The sequence below is a fragment of the Cynara cardunculus genome (genome assembly GCF_001531365.2).
Source record: "Cynara cardunculus var. scolymus isolate 2C chromosome LG 10, CcrdV1, whole genome shotgun sequence".
Classification (NCBI taxonomy): Eukaryota; Viridiplantae; Streptophyta; class Magnoliopsida; order Asterales; family Asteraceae; genus Cynara; species Cynara cardunculus.
The window spans coordinates 18,407,893-18,424,116 of NC_037537.1; the positions used below are offsets into that span (position 1 = coordinate 18,407,893).

At 35.5% G+C, this 16,224-nt stretch overlaps 1 protein-coding gene across 1 annotated transcript; it reads right to left on the bottom strand.

Annotated features, from left to right (window-relative positions):
- Nucleotides 1–1,738: 1,738 nt before the first annotated feature.
- On the bottom strand, nt 1,739–15,855 carry LOC112519078 (NAD-dependent malic enzyme 62 kDa isoform, mitochondrial). The gene is made up of 19 exons (XM_025127046.1): nt 15,586–15,855; nt 13,154–13,250; nt 11,336–11,454; nt 8,530–8,697; nt 6,891–7,019; nt 6,633–6,693; nt 6,111–6,214; nt 4,695–4,778; nt 3,909–4,015; nt 3,607–3,718; nt 3,420–3,533; nt 3,241–3,306; nt 3,041–3,113; nt 2,875–2,961; nt 2,693–2,747; nt 2,544–2,615; nt 2,358–2,420; nt 2,155–2,269; nt 1,739–2,083 (listed from the first exon to the last, which is right to left on the bottom strand). Exons 1-19 carry the CDS (start codon nt 15,739–15,741, stop codon nt 2,009–2,011), a joined length of 1,857 nt encoding a protein of 618 aa, XP_024982814.1. The 5' UTR covers nt 15,742–15,855; the 3' UTR covers nt 1,739–2,008.
- Nucleotides 15,856–16,224: the final 369 nt, after the last annotated feature.

Sequence of the window (16,224 nt, forward strand, 5' to 3'; positions counted from 1 at the left end):
TAAATACTTTTTGGTTCAAAAAATATTTAGGAACTTAATCGTTCAAAATATGAATGTTCATTGGGTTTTTTTTCTGGACTTTTGTCACTATTTTACCACTTTAACTAGTTGTACAAGTCATAAGAATGTATCCAACATATTTTAGAAAAGTCCAGAAAGTTATTTAACGTGTTTTGGATTGTCCAATGACTTATTTGTTTCAAAAATTGTCCAATGAGTTATTTAACATGTTTTAAATTGTCCAATGACTTATTTGTTCCAAAAAATTGTCCAATGAGTTATTTAACATGTTTTGGAATGTCCAATGACTTATTTGTTCCAAAAAATTGTCCAATGAGTTATTTAACATGTTTTAGAATGTCCAAGTATTTATTTGTTTCAAAAAATTGTCCAAAAACTTAATCATTCCAAACACTAAAGTCCATTTAGTTTTTTTAGACTTTTCTCTTTAAAAAAATTATAAACTTTTAAATAAACAGTTTTTAAATCATAAAGTTTGAAAAGTAAAGTTTTAGAGATATTATTTCTAAATGCAACTTGTCTTAAAATAACGAGTAAATTACATATTTGGTCCCTGTAGTTTGTTGGAAATAACATTTTTCGTCTTTATAGTTATAAGTTACAGATGGCCATCATGGTAAGCGACAATGTACAGATTTGGTCCCTTCTTCTAACGGTCGTAAAAACAATCCGTTAAATAAAGGCATTTTGTGGTCTTTTTACTGATTTTGTCTTTTACTCAATCAAAAAGCACATGGATCAAAATCATAAAATCGATTTTGATTAGGTAAAAGAAAAAAATCCCTGATAAAAAGACGAAAATGTCCATTATCTAACGAAAACTTTTATGAATGATCAAATTCAGACGTTTTTATAGACCACGATAGTCATCCTATAATTTCAAAACTACAAGAATAAAAAATGTTAATTTTAACAAACCACATGGACCAAATTTATAGTTCACTTTAAAGTAAATAAACAATTGATTATTTATAATATAATATTAAAATTAAATTTAATAAAAAAATGAGAATATCCATGGAATATCCAAAAAGAAAATTTATTTTTAATATTTTGGACGTCTTAACAAATTTTATAATACTTTTAAAATAAAATGTCATATAGTTATTTTATACAACACGACTTAAAAAAGTATCATATGAACATAGGTGTCCTATAAATATATGAGTTTACGGGACACTTCTCAAAATGTTCCTATAAAATAACTAATACGACATTTTATTTAAAGATCATTCTAAAACATTTGTTGAAACGTTCAAAAACGTCATATAAACCTATTGTAACCTTTTTAGATATGACGGTTTATAGCATTGTATATAAACTTAAGTTTTATAGATTATTTCATTCGTTAAATTATGTAATTACTAACCCGCCAACTCATCCCAATCCAATCCAACCCGCAAGGGTTAGGTTATACTTTTGAATGAGTTGGGTTGAGATTTTTCTAAATCGCCATAATTGGGTTGGGTTATAAAATTGATATAAACCGCCCAACCCAATCCGTGTACACCTCTACTCATCTCAATGCATCTCATCTAAAAGTAGAGATCTCCTTTTATGTTTTTCATCTTAACTCTCCTTCTCACTAAAACTCCAACTCATACAAATGGTTGGAATCATTTAAAAGTTCAACTTAAAAAAGAAAGGTGTAGATGGGATATGGGACTCGATAAGATCGAAACTAAAAAGTCAAAATAATTAACAAACAAATCTAAACGTATAATTATATCTCAAAAAAAGAAGAAGAGAGAAATGGTTTAAATAATAAATTACAAGTTTGGTCCCTAAACTTTTAAATGTATACATGACATGCCCACTAACCTCCATCTTCAAAGTAACTGCTTTATTTTACACACACACCTCTCTCTGTCTCCCTATATATATATATGTCCGTTTAACGAGAAGAACGAACATAATGTATTAATTAAACGTCTAAACACAAACTAACCTCAAAAGGAGGTCAATTGTGTGGTTGATGGAGCATTTTTCAGTCTTTCTTGTAAATTAGCGTTGGGTAATCGGGATTCCACATATTGTCTTCAACGTAGCAAAGTATTTCATCCTGCGCCAAGACGGACTCTGTTAATCAATTATGAAACCACTTTCGACATGCTTCAATTGCGACCACAATACCTTATTTAGCTTGCAAAGCTCACGAGCATCCATTTCACGATATCCTTCTGCTAGATCCTCTTCTATTGCTTCACTGATAACCGCAGCAGCTACCTGTTTTGTTATGTCGCGTATACTGGCCCACATAATTCACAGTTGCGATTATTCTTGAAAAAAATGTGAAAACTATGACAAAAAAGAACACACAAAACTCATATCTATACCTCGATATTGAAGGGTATATGATTCCTTTCAGGACCTCCTCTTCAGTCATGTATGCAGCTAGGCTGTATCGTTTTCATGGAACACAAAAAAAGCACATTAAAATTTAGAGGGATGACGTCTTCGTCTAGAAGAGATAAAACACATCAGAAAGTTGTAGAACATGACGGGTGAACTAAGAAAATTACCATTCAGCTGCAGCCTGTAACATGCCATCTGAGACTATTCTAGAGCCAGACAGAAGAGTACCGAGACCAATGCTGCAGAATTTAGTAAGATTAGAAGTAACGAAGAAATACATAAATTCTTTAATCAGCAACTAAAACCAAGAACTGACCCAGGAAAAAGATACATATTGTTTCCCTGGTTGCAATGGCCAATATGTCCGTTTCCTGCCCGAATAAAAATAAATAAATGCTCAAATATGTTGCAATCGGAACAACTTAAAGCATAAAGAAGGTTTTACCCAATCCAAGGTGAAATGCTAAAGTAAAATCACAAGAAAGTTAGAAGACAAACCGAGGTCCACATCAGTAAATGGGCTTCCACTTGCGAAAATAATATTTTCTCCCACGATGGAAAATGCCTCTTCAGGGGTGCATTCAGCTGCCATGGACAAATAATAAGAATAGATACAGGAACTTGTATGTATTATGTCGAGTTGTTTACGTGATATCAAGCACACCATTGGTTGTGGGATTTGACATTGCAAATATTGCTGGTCTTGTTGAAGTTGACCCTCTAAGTGCTTCTAATACCTATGCATAGGTGAAGCAATTTAGTTCARCAGTGAGCWAAGTTRATTAACACGAAATTCTAYAGAAAAAATTGTCTTCCACTTGGTTCTTTTCGATGAAAAAGAGCACARAATCAATGTATCTATACCTCCTTAGAAAACAAACCCCCAACAGCAGATAATCCAAGGAGTACATCTGGCTTTACTTCCCGAACCTGATAAGCAAATAATAGCCGACATTTGATAAATAAACTGTACCCGAATGTTCCAATGGTTGTTTAATAAGCAGTAGACATAGTTGGATAAGGACTGAGATATTTAAACACACCACTTCTGCAAGACTTGCCCCTTCCCTCAATCCTTGGCGGCCAATCTCCTTGGTCTTCCTTGCAAATGGTTTTGCATCATTGTCAATATCTTCCCGCTCCTCTGTGACTAGGCCCTAATTTATCCCCACAAAAGAAAAGAGATAAGGATTTGTGTGGTGCTTATTGATCGTTGATGAATATACTTACTTTAGCATCAACGACCCAGAACTGACTCCCTGCACTCTCATATGCCAATTCATTATTTCCCAACATTCTTGCCATTGTTTTCCTAGCAGCATTCAGAACCCCAATTCCTGCACTGCATCAGGTAGAGAAGTAGGCTATATATGTGAGAAGGAAAAAGAAAAGAAATGAAGCAACGGGCTGATTGCAACTTAAACATGCAATAGTAAATCATAGGAAATACAGCATAACTTTTAGTAGTGCAATGAGTATGTTATAACTAAATTGCTTATTCATGGTGAAGTTATGTATTAAAGGATCTAAACCTTCCAGCACCAGCAACAACAATCTTTTGCTTTGGGAAGTCAATCATTGGCTTTCCTTGTGCTCTGACAGCTCCAAGAAGACCAGCAATTGCAACTCCAGCAGTTCCCTGTACATCAATGAATGGTAGTTACACATGATCCTGAGAAATCAAGACTCGCCGAGCTCACTAAACCGAGGCAGATGACAAAAATGAGAAAGGTTTCAACCGCTAGCTACTGAATTCCACAACCCACTTTTTAACCACTTCCCAACATACAAAACACATGCAATAACAAGTCTAAGATCCCTAAACAGTTGAATTAGGCCCTCAAATAAAGACCACTATGTATTTTGTTTGGTCTTCTATAATCTGCATATCTTGATGCATAATTAGTAAGACGAAGGATCGTGTGAGAATAGGCGTTAAGATGAGAAGAGTAAGAAGGGATCTGGACCCTTGATCACTTTTAATCTCACCCACCCCATGAATTGTGCTTATCACAGGTATTGATCCAATGCATCCCGGTGCACCGCATTAGTGTTGATCTTCAATTAAGATTGATCCAAGGTGGAGATCCCTTCTTACCCTTACCCAACCCTAATTAGTAATAGATAAGAAATAAGAAGATAAGATTAACATTTTCTTTCAATTACAATATTCATGATCACTTGGCTGGGCACTGGGCAGTAGTGTAATCCAGCAAAAGCATTTATCTACTTGACATCATCAAACATGAGATACAGATTTAGAATGCAACACTGATGATACTTCACAGAAAAGCATCTTCAGCATGAATTGTTTTTACCTGGACATCATCATTGAACATTCTGTAGCTATTTCTATAGCGTTGCAGTAACTTGAAGGCCCACTTGCTCTGAAAATCTTCAAACTAAAAGAAAAAGTACTCCTGATTAGCATCTTACGACAATCAGCAGAAAGATATGATGGTGAATGCAACAACTTTGACCAAAGTAAGACCATTTATTGTAAGATCATAAGTAGGTAAAAAAGTTGGATATGCAAAGGAAGAACTATTGACAATGCTACTTCATTAAGATCCTGTTAACTTTCAACAAGTAAACCAGTGAACTCTGAAAGAACAAAAATGAATGGAGACTTCACCGTTTCTTCTTTATTATTTCAGTGGGCGGAAGGCCCTACATGGTCATGAAGATGGATACCTATCTGCTATTGAACTTAGGTATAATCGTTTAGGGTTTCAAAACGATGTCTGTATGACTCGAGGACACCCCTCAATAAATAATATGCAATAATAAATAATTTTTGTTGCAACTCAAATCTAACATTATTTTAATGTAGTATAAGATCAGAGGTTCAATGCAGTGGGTAAATGTTACTTGAAGTACAAATCATATTTGCATTTGGGTAGTACTGGTTTTGAAATAGAACTTCTTCCACCCCATGAAAATTGAAGCACTTTCCATTTTGGGATGTCCCTTACTAATTTCAACTTTTTGTTAGTTGTGAAGGCCGAGCTAGGAATTTCATTTGATAGAGATTTCATTCTTTGCTGTTTTATCTGATGCCTTCCTTTTGCATCCCAAACTGAAAATTTCAAGATAAATTACTTACTGTTCAATGCCATATTACAGATTTCACATTGATTTGGCCCACAAGTATCATCTAGTTATCATTACTGAAAGAGAATTTTATAATTTTTGGCACTTTAATATGACTAGTCAGACAATGTATTTCTTATGGGCCAGAAGTAGTGAAAAATAAGGAAGAGAGAGAACATTTGCACAAGCCGGGGGTCTTCACGGAAACAGCCACTCTAGTCCTTTGGGGTTGAGGTCAGGCCTGCCTACATCTCACCCCCCGAAAAAGAACCTATTCTCGAGTGGGATTTACTGGATCAATTTGGTTTGGTTTGGTTTGGTTTGGTTAAGGAAGAGAGAAACAATCTTAAAGATCTGACCATGTTTAAATCATACTTAGGTCTATATTAGAAATGGAAAAATAGGCCTATATACTAGGCTGGATGATAAATAAATCATTCATTATTGAGAGAACCTTGTAATTCAATGCATAGTTACACCAATAAGCTAATAGTAACAAAGACTCTTCTACCCGGAAAGGATCTTGCTTCCTGATACAGATAGGGGGTTTGAGAAAAGATTTCACCATACAGAACCTGAAAATGCATTGCATTTCAATAAAATTCCACAAAACATTTAGAAATCTTGAGAGAAAAGATTACCTGCACTATGACATGGGGCCAACGAGTGAATACAGCCTCCATAAATTCATCAATAACAGCAATATACTCCTCGCCGTCTAGACGGTGTTGTTGCAATCCCAAATCTAGACAAATGATACTGTTATCATCATCTAGAACAGAAGTCACTAAAACAAAGATCTAAGAGCTGAATGAAGTTTTATCCAAATTTTATATTAATTATGTTTATGTGGAATCAAGATTATATAATAGGGTAACATGCAATAGAAGAATGAGTCCATCAAAGCACATTGGGTTTCACCTCTATAAATTTGTACTTGGTTTTAATCTTAGCGTATTCCAACTCTTTTGGTATAAAGGATTGTTTGTTTTGAATTAAAGCCCAAATACCTAACAATCAAAGAGCTCGCATAAAGCACTTTTATTTCTGTTCCTTAGCCTATTCCAACTCTTTTGGTGTAAATTTCTACTTGGTTTTAATCTTAGCCTATTACACAAATACCTAACAGATTGAAAATTTTGCAATACTTGAAAGAACCATACACAGGGGGTCTTTAAGAAGGGCCTCGTTGTTGGTTCCAACATCAATCATAATAGGAAGCACCTGTTATATAGAAAGAGAAAATGCCAAGTGTTACACAGACAAAAGCTCTGAAAGAAAAATAATATGGTAGCAAAGACAAATGTTTAGTGAAAATGCATTCATTGATTTGGAAAACAGTAGATAAATATCTTCAGAGGAACACAAAAATGCATTTATTGAAGATGCATTTACTGAGATGGATCCAGTGTGAAAATTACTCTCTGAGGGTTTATTCCTGCTGCAGCAACATATAAATCCAACTTTCCTATTGCAATCCCAATCCCCTGGACTCCAAGATCACCAAGACCCAATATTCTGCTTCCATCCGTAACAACAATCATGTCAACCTAAGTAAACAAGAGGTATCAATACTTGGAGGGTTTAATAGAGAGTCAAACAGACAAATGCTTTGGCAGATAAAATATTAAACAAGTTAGTGCATCACGAAATGTGTATCTTAAAAGGTCTGTATTGGGCAATTTGTCCATTCATGATCTTGGAAAGTGTACTTGTGGTATTAAAAGGCTAAAACTTCAAAGAGTGTGCAAACTAAATGAAATCAATTCTTCATACTAATCATCATGTAATCTACAAAAAACTAGTTGATCTGAAACCTGTATAACTTGAAGTCAAATCTAACTTACAAATCTCCCCTCTCTTCAGCACACACTAGTGATCAAACCTATTTTTAAACTAAAACCTGATATGGGTACTATCATTTTCTTCATCACAATCATTGTATGTTACTTTAGCCTTTAACATTTCTACAATGTATCTAAACATTGACATACTAAAGATAAGCTAGATACACATGATCTAGTGAGAGTATATTTGAACTTTCATCCCCTCTATTGATACTTTTTATGTACCAATCTTCCTGAATTTTCAAGTTTTAAAGAACAAATAAATAGATGAACATAGTCATTATTTTATTTGGTATCAGATGTGACTCAACAGAACGTTTGTTCCACGTGCAGGACTTGGATACACAAATATGTTTACTTTGTTTCTATGTAAATTGTAATTTCCTCCTAACTCTGGGATTAGATGTTTCTTTGGCTTTGCCTGACAACCATCATCACATTTTCACCTATATTACACTCGTTTCCGAATATGTAGACAATCCTATGACACTGTCACAGAGTGTTACTCTTCTTTCCAAAAGAGGTAAATAACAACCAAAACCTACAGACCAGGTAAGCCCCTAGATGCAGTTGCAGTATAGCAAACAAAGATTTCTCAACTCAGTACAATGCATCCAAGAGAAAAGGAAATACAACTTTCAGAATCGAATTAATATAATAAAAGCACCCATAAATGAAGCCATAGTTAACCACAAGGGTTGTGGCATAGTGGTTGAGGTCCTAGGGGATGTGGTGGAATATACCATCTACCCAAGGTTCGAATACAGGAGTACACAACAATTGTGGCCACTGAGTTTATCAGGCCTGATTTCTTGCAGTCACAATCTACTGGGATTAGTCCGGGCATAGCATGGGATACCCTTCCAAAAAAAATGGGGCCATAGCTATAAAACATAGCACTATCTGGGATGGGAATGTAATAGCAGGTTTTCTGTAAGATACAGTAATAGAGTGGCTCATGGCTATTCAATACTAAGGCTGTATGCCTGTGTCCACCCTTGCTATGTACACTTGGTAAAGATACACCCTGCCAACCTTCTATTATTTAGTTTCAATGCTGCAAAATGTCATGTTAGGGCCAATGGGACAATGGTGAGCCACACTCATTTTTATCCAGGGTTCTTCATAAACAAAAACAGTAAATAAGTTAAAAGCTATTAGATTACAAGCACCGACCTATCTAAATAGTTCTGAGTTCACAAGTAACACAGACCTGATCAGCAGGCCAGTTATAAACCATTGACATCATCTCTCCACGATCAGCAGCGCTGAAATACATCCCCCTTGGCCTTCTAAACAGCCCGCTATATTTCTGGCAAACAAGTCCAACTGTAGGAGTGTACACTATAGGGGCATATTCCTCAATTTTGGCAATTAGAACCTGCCATAACAAGATATAATGCCATGGGTTAAGACCTGACCTGACCTGACCTGTACCTTTAGATTTCTAAAATGCTGTAGAAGGTTTGGTTAAGATACAATTTGTCATATTAACATATACATAAGCATTCCAATTAGCATTAGAAAAAAAACTGTTCATGTTCGAGGAATCGAGGTCCACATGTAAAACAATCATATCTTGGCATTGCAAGGGTGTGAACATGTGTTGGGGGGAGACCAACCCACCATTGGAAATTACTCTGTTCATTTCAAATAAAAAATAATACTAATGACATACGAATGAGCTGGTACCACACTGCAATGCCAACTAAAAGATCATTTGTATGTCTAATGGTGCAAACAAGGAGATAATATAATCCATCTCAGAACACAATAGGGTGTATGAATCGGAAGTGTAAATGCAGCTACATGTTCAGAATTTATACTAGTTCGAAATCCCAATTTGTAAAATATGGGAACTAACTCCAGAATTTTACATATGGAGACCGATCTTGCGGAGCTTATTTAGAACATCCTGTGTCCTCTACCCCTCTCTAGCTTTCAATCCTGACCCTGAATCCTTCTATCCCTCTATAAGTTAATATATTAAGCACTTTACAGTGTTATAGAATGCAGTAACCATGCCCAACGCAGCTCATTCAAAGATATTGTATCTGTTAAGCATGTCCCATTGCTAGTTACCATCCTGACCGAGTGAGTTCTGCAGCACATTTGGAGTTGAGATACTCCACAGTGCTCAGCAGAGTAAGGGATGAGGAGGCCAGTGGAACTTCACAGACTACACCTGGAGCTCCAAGAGCATATCAGGCCTTGTCAAGTTTTAGTCACATACTCACATTCTTCCTGCCCGTTAGTCTATGAATATATAATAGTTCCATGTTAAATGTTTGGTAAGGTATTTCTTTATCTTCCTCGATCAACTTCTTCAGAATTATGACTGAAGATCACACGGTTTGAGTATGATCCCTAACCCTTACACATACAACCAACTGCTTCAGCTCACGAAGACTAATAGTGGTATATACCTGTCTATTAACTAATACTAACTATGTTCTGAGATGTAAGGCTAGCCGTGACAATTTTACCTTCATATGTAATGCTGCTTTGCTAGTGTCATGTTTGATTCCCTATGGATGTCTATGTCTGCAGGGGCTAATTCAGTCCCTAGGGGTGCCAGTGCCCCCGCTCTATCGTCCCTACACAATGGAAAAAGATAGGGGTCTTAAAAGGTGTACCCGTTTTAATTTGATGTGTGTTCATCTAAGTTAACAAAAAGTGGTTGCAGCCTACTGATAGTGTCATTGCAGGTTTGAATACCTTTGGCTCTTTTTTTAAATTTTTGGTAACAGCAACAGAAAAGAAGGAAAAAACACCGAGGTGTTGCAAAAAACCACTTGTATGTCATTTTTAATTAAACCATACTTTTATATTACATTTTGCTTTATTTTACATTGTGATAATTATTTTTAGCCCCCGATCCAAATTCTTTCTGGATCCACCTCTGCATGCTTGTTAATGTTAACTCATGCTCCTCAATCAATGTCTTATGCCAATCTGCCAAGTTTTGGCTTAACTGCACCATGTAATCTAAGGAGTGTGCTCACTGTAATATCTGTCTTAATTACTATAAATTTTATGTTAATAGAAGGAAGTTTTTTTGGGTAAGGACAGTACCCCAGGCAAAATTAAGCTGGTAGAAGTTTGTGTTTGTGATCGTGGCTTAAGCAGATGCCACAAAAGTTCCACCAGAAATCATGGTAACTTACCAATACTGCTGCCAAATGTCCATTTGGGCTGTGACTTCAGCAGATATCAACAGCAATATATTTCAATAGATGATTCCCATCAAAAAGCACAGGGGGTGTCCATCTCCCAAATACAACTTAGGGGAATGGAATAAGTTTCCCTTTTCTCAGGGAATACGCTGGCATAGGAATACAGTTTCAGACTGAACCAGAGGCGAGGGAGCTCTGGTGGCTTAATAGTAGGCAGCACAGCATCTTAGCAACAATGAATTTATTTACTAAAGGCAAGGGATTAAGAGGTTATGCCAGAATTAGCCACTAAAAATGAACTAAATTCGAAATAAAGCGAAATTTACTGATTATTAAAGAATAATAAATCATCTCTGCTCCTCTATATTTGTATTATAAGATCAGAAAATATTTTTGAGGAGCTTTGCTACTCGCAATTTCTTGAATGGATAGGCATGAGGGGATGAATGAAGAGCATAGTACAAAACAAAGTTATGCTCGCTGATTTTCTGGGTTGTATTCTGTAGGTCTTATGCCAAATGCATTCAAGTTTTTTTGGACTCTTCTACCTTTACACAGAACCTTCTCTAACAAGACTACATGTCAACTCAGACCAGCAAAGAAGGAGAAGCAACATGATTCTCTGAACCTCCTACCGTTTCACTTCCTCTTGGATAATAGATGCATCACGGCAGATATACTAATCCAAACAACCTTGCACTTACATTCATGGCCTTTGTCACTTGTGCATTTTATGATAGACACAGAAGCCTCTGGGATCTTAATTATATCTGTACATTTGTTTGATATATTTACTCAAAAATTGCAGTGAAGTACATAAACTCAACTTCAATAACCACTCACCTTATAGTACATTGTCTCATTTCTGTCATGCAGCCTATTAAGTATTCGCCACTTGGCCAAAGAATTCGTATCCGATGGCCCGTCCCTAGCATTCACCTCAAGTCTCTTCAGGTCTGCCACTGTAAATTTAACGAAGTACTTTTAAATAATACTTCACACAAAAAAATCAGTTCCTAAGTTATCCGTAGCTTTTATGGGAATCTAAAACATTTACATGAATGTAAGTAGTATATTACCAAGCGGCGTTAAAAAAGTATATTACTAAGTAGCCTCCAAAAATATTTGAGCACATCAACAACCCTCACACCATAGACAAGGACTCATATTTGCTATTATCAAGCCATGTCATGGCATTATGGTTATAGGATCATGAATCATGAGGTAAATATGAGCACACAATTTAGTACAAGTTTCCTAGAAAATGAGAAAGAACACTAGACCATGTTAAAACTTGAAAGGACGTGCATTTACTCATCATCATAACTGTCTTGTTTGATTACATTTCAATTCTTCAAAGCACTTCATAACATTGTCGACTTAACTAACTCATTCCCTGAATAAAATACACATTGTAAGTTGTTATTGTGCAGGAAGCATTGTTATTATGCATCATCAATAAGTTGTATATGCACATAGTGTAATTCTAATATTGTTATTTTCAGTTAGGTTCAAGTTTTTTTTATTCTTGGATTCTAATTAAGAAAAAGTAATTCATATTGAGGCCTTTTGCTTATTTTATTATTTTGAACTTGTTTACTTTCATTACTAATATATGCTATTGAAGGTAAATGACTACAATTCATTTTTAAGCAAATCTTTTATGGTTAATGACATCAAGAGCGCTCTGAAGTAATCCAAACTGTGGAGGGTCTCTCTTTGAAGTAAGGCGATAATATAGGGGGTTTTGCTCCAATAGACAATGACCAAACACCCACTCCTCCAAAATAATAAAGAATACATCTAAAAAACCAAATAAAGTGGATTATGTAAAGAAACATCATGTGTGATTAAAATATTCCACCCTGAAGATTTTAGACTATAGTTCACAAGTATCTTCAAATATAATTATTGTTTCTTCAAAAAAAACAGAGCTACATACTCTGCTTCCAACTAATTTAGACCAATACCTGGGTTATGGCTTGGATCTAAGTGAACCTAACCTGTGGTGGATTTGCCATTCAAAGTTCCTTTTTTCCACCTGTAACTAAAACATGAGAAGGAGGCTTGGGAAAAGACATATCAAGGATAACTACCTCACAAGTGGCTAAGGCTGTTTAGAATCAAACTTTACTTCTTCAGATCTGCAGATTAGTTGGGAATGGACATAACAATGTACCCCAGTTTATATAATGTATTGATAGAAAAAGGAAGGCAATTACAGCAGTTACAACCAGAAAGAGGTTGATATATTGTGTATTCAACTCTTCACTTGCAAAAATTTGTGGATGGCAGTTATCTGCCTAGTCCTATCCACCCATTGTATATGTTCATTTAAATATATGCTACAGTTCTTAAGACATGTACCTAGTCCTGATCACCCATTGTATATGTTTTTAGAAAAAATACACTACACTACTACAATTCCTTTCAGATATCAAGCTATATGACATGCTGCCATGGAACTATATTTGGTGATGAATTGAGACTGAAAATACACACCTATGGACAAATGATGAGATTCAAAAGGGTTATCATTGTTCCATTAAGTGATTAAGTAAGTGATCATCTGATATCATAATTAGCCACACTAACATATTTTGCAATGGGTAGCGTAGTATATCAAATAATAAATTAAAGGAAAGGAAATCAGTCACTTACTAAAGCGTTCAATTTGTTGTTCATTGCTCATGACATTTGGAGGTAGAAGTCCACGTAGTTCAAGACGATCTCGCTCAGTCATGGAGAATGCCGTTCCCTGTTAATCAAAATTGCCAAGGTTAACCATGATTTTCAGTTCACGATCTTTGTCGGCATGTCATCATTACATAGCCTCTTCTAAATGTGTGAGCATGTGGTCCCGTATCAAATGCTCAATACTTGACTATTCCCAAACCCACCTTATGATCAACTACAAGCTTTGAATTAAGTACCTTCTTCAATCAAGAAAACAGATGCTAATACTGCTTGCCAGTAGCCACTAAATAATCATACATGACATATTCGATCAAATATGAAGCAAATCAGTATGCGACTCATATATACAAAAACGCAGTTGACCTTATGGGTTTTTTTCATTACCCTGATTGTCATTTCTCATTAGTACCAATTGGCAATTTTTCTTGGTTGCTGCAGCTTGATTGGAAGATGTGCAAGTGATGCAAAATTGGGAAGTTTGCTTTTCTATGTCTATGAAGTAATAGTATTACTGGTTTAACTTTCACCAATATGATAAACGCCGACTGTTAGCGTACCTTAGGCAAATCCCTGATTGCAGAACTGTACTACTGCATTTCACATATCGTAGAAATTAGGTAAAAGTTTTAACCAAAACCTCCTCGAAGAAAAGGGAAAGAGATGCTTTAGAAGGAGGGGGACCCCTCCGGAAAATTTTATTAATAAGTGAACAACTTCTAATTTTATAATATTTGTAAATTTTTGCCACTTCTTTTTAGAGATCTGAAACCTGATAAGAAGCAATGAACATTTTTATGTTTGTACTATTTTGATGTATAATTATCAAATTAAAAGTTCAATAATTATCTGCATTGATCAACACAACAATTTAATTGGTAGAGTTACTTCATCTCCAAGATAAAATTGTATCTTCCCCTCATTTGAGTAGAGTGTCCTCTAGATTGAACGTTTGACTAATGTTAGAAGATACAAAAGAATGACGAATATTCATACCTTTTATCACATGCCCATAATGCATATCCATCAATTTTGTTATAAGAGGTTATTCACAACAACCATACATGCCATGCTCATACCACAAGCAATTCTTCTCACATAATAGTGGCATTAACCCCAAGACTGCTTTTAACATGGTAACTTCTCTGAGTTGGTCGACAAAGATAGATGACCCAAACCAATTGAACCAACTATGAAACATAAATAAAACTCTCTTTCCCTAACACACATGCCGTGACTTGTCTAAAGTTCAGAGCAATAAGAGAACATGAAACTCATAAAATTAAGTTGTAAAGCTCTACAATTGATCTAAACCAGATGTCCTAATAAATTGAGTAAAGAATCTACAAAAAAAAAATGACTATTGTCAAGCCTGAAAAGAGCACTTGCAAGAATAGGGCCATTCACTAGCTGAATAGAAATCACAAGAAAAAATGATATCATAATCATGAAAGCTTGGTGGATCTACGGTTGATGCTTCCTGTTTTGTATCAGTTTCTGTTGTTTGGAAAAATAAATCTGCTTCTCTAGATTTTTCTCTAACAAAGATCTACAGTTCCAGGGTCTTTCTGGTCTCTGGATTGAGTCAATGACTATAATGTAGTTAGGTTAGCACACTTCAGGTACTAAATATTTGGTACTGTTTGTTATATCATCTCCACCCCTATTTTTAAGACAAGCATAAATTACTCCTGGTCCTAAATCCTGATCTAGGTATTAAAATGCTTCCATCATTCGCCCCATCATTGCAGAACTGTGAGCAGATAATTAAAACCTAGTACACTGGTATCCATAACTTTATAACAACCCCACTTCACAACTAGTACATTGATATCTATGACTTCATAGGATCCCCAGGTTGGCTCTGCCCCTGGTTTGGCATGAGTATCTTGTTAGCAAGGCAAAGCTTATAACTACAGCCAGCTTATTTGTCAAATTAGTTTGGCATCTAAGATGGCAAGTAACAGTTATCCCAAGTGTGCCCCCAAGTTCTTTGAGTAAACAAATTCTGCAAATCACAATGCATAATTATCAATGTGCATTCTGCAACACCACTTGTTTTCGTTTTATCCCTACGTAGCCAGGGCTTGCAAATCCTTATCCGAGATCATAGACAAGACAATGATAGTTGAATCAATGAATAAACCCAACCCGGCAATGTAGCTACAAAGCTTTTTCCACAAAAAACATCGAATAATCAACAATCACATCTAAACTAATCAAAACTACTACAGTAACCAATAAGGAACTCAAACTCAAGGCTTTCAAGTTCCAAGTTAAAAATCCCACAAAGCACAACACACACTGCATGATACTTCAACCTCCGCACTTCAATTCGCATTACAAGTAACATAAGATTGAAAGTTCATGATGACAAGCAACTTTAACTTTAGTTTTACCTTGTTGAACCAGGGATCATGAAGAATATCGAGACCTTGCTTATGAACAATGGTGGGTCGATGACCTTCAATCGTAGTGAAAGATCTTGAAATCCTGTACTGTAAGCCTCTGAACACAGACGACGAGAAACGAATCTGGCGAGAGAAATTCGACATTTTTTTGGCTCGGATAAGAAAGAAACAAGTCGGATGAAGGGAGTTCAGACTCCTACTATATGCCCTATATAATTGGGGGAGGAGAGATCTTGGTAATAACCATAAACTTGCTCTTTTGGGAATGGGGAAACCGGCGTCGATTTTTATTAATGGAGTCAACGATTTCTTTTGGTGTCGGCAAATTTGAAGGTCCTAAAAATCGTTATTTTGAGGCATGGTTTTAGGGGTAGATTGAGATTCCTTATTTAGAATATATGTTTTCGTTATAACACTGGTAATAAGGAGTTTTTGATAAACTACTATCTTTTAACTTATCAGCTTTGAAATACAAATTACCTTTTTAACCCTAAACCTAATAAAATATCCACCAACGATAATTTGTTTTTCTCGATTGAATCCAAAACAACTCAAGGATGAGTGTCCGAAAACATCTAAATTTATAACCCTAAACCTAATAATTCAGAAGTTGTTTGATCCAAATCA

Excerpts from the sequence above, each read along its gene's own strand:
- LOC112519078 (XM_025127046.1), bottom strand. The coding sequence starts at position 15,741 with ATGTCGAATTTCTCTCGCCAGATTCGTTTCTCGTCGTCTGTGTTCAGA. Across the intron at positions 3,719-3,908 it reads GTTGTTGCTGGTGCTGGAAG|TGCAGGAATTGGGGTTCTGA; the intron begins GTTTAGATCCTT and ends TACCTGATGCAG. Across the intron at positions 3,307-3,419 it reads GGGCAAGTCTTGCAGAAGTG|GTTCGGGAAGTAAAGCCAGA; the intron begins GTGTGTTTAAAT and ends TTTGCTTATCAG.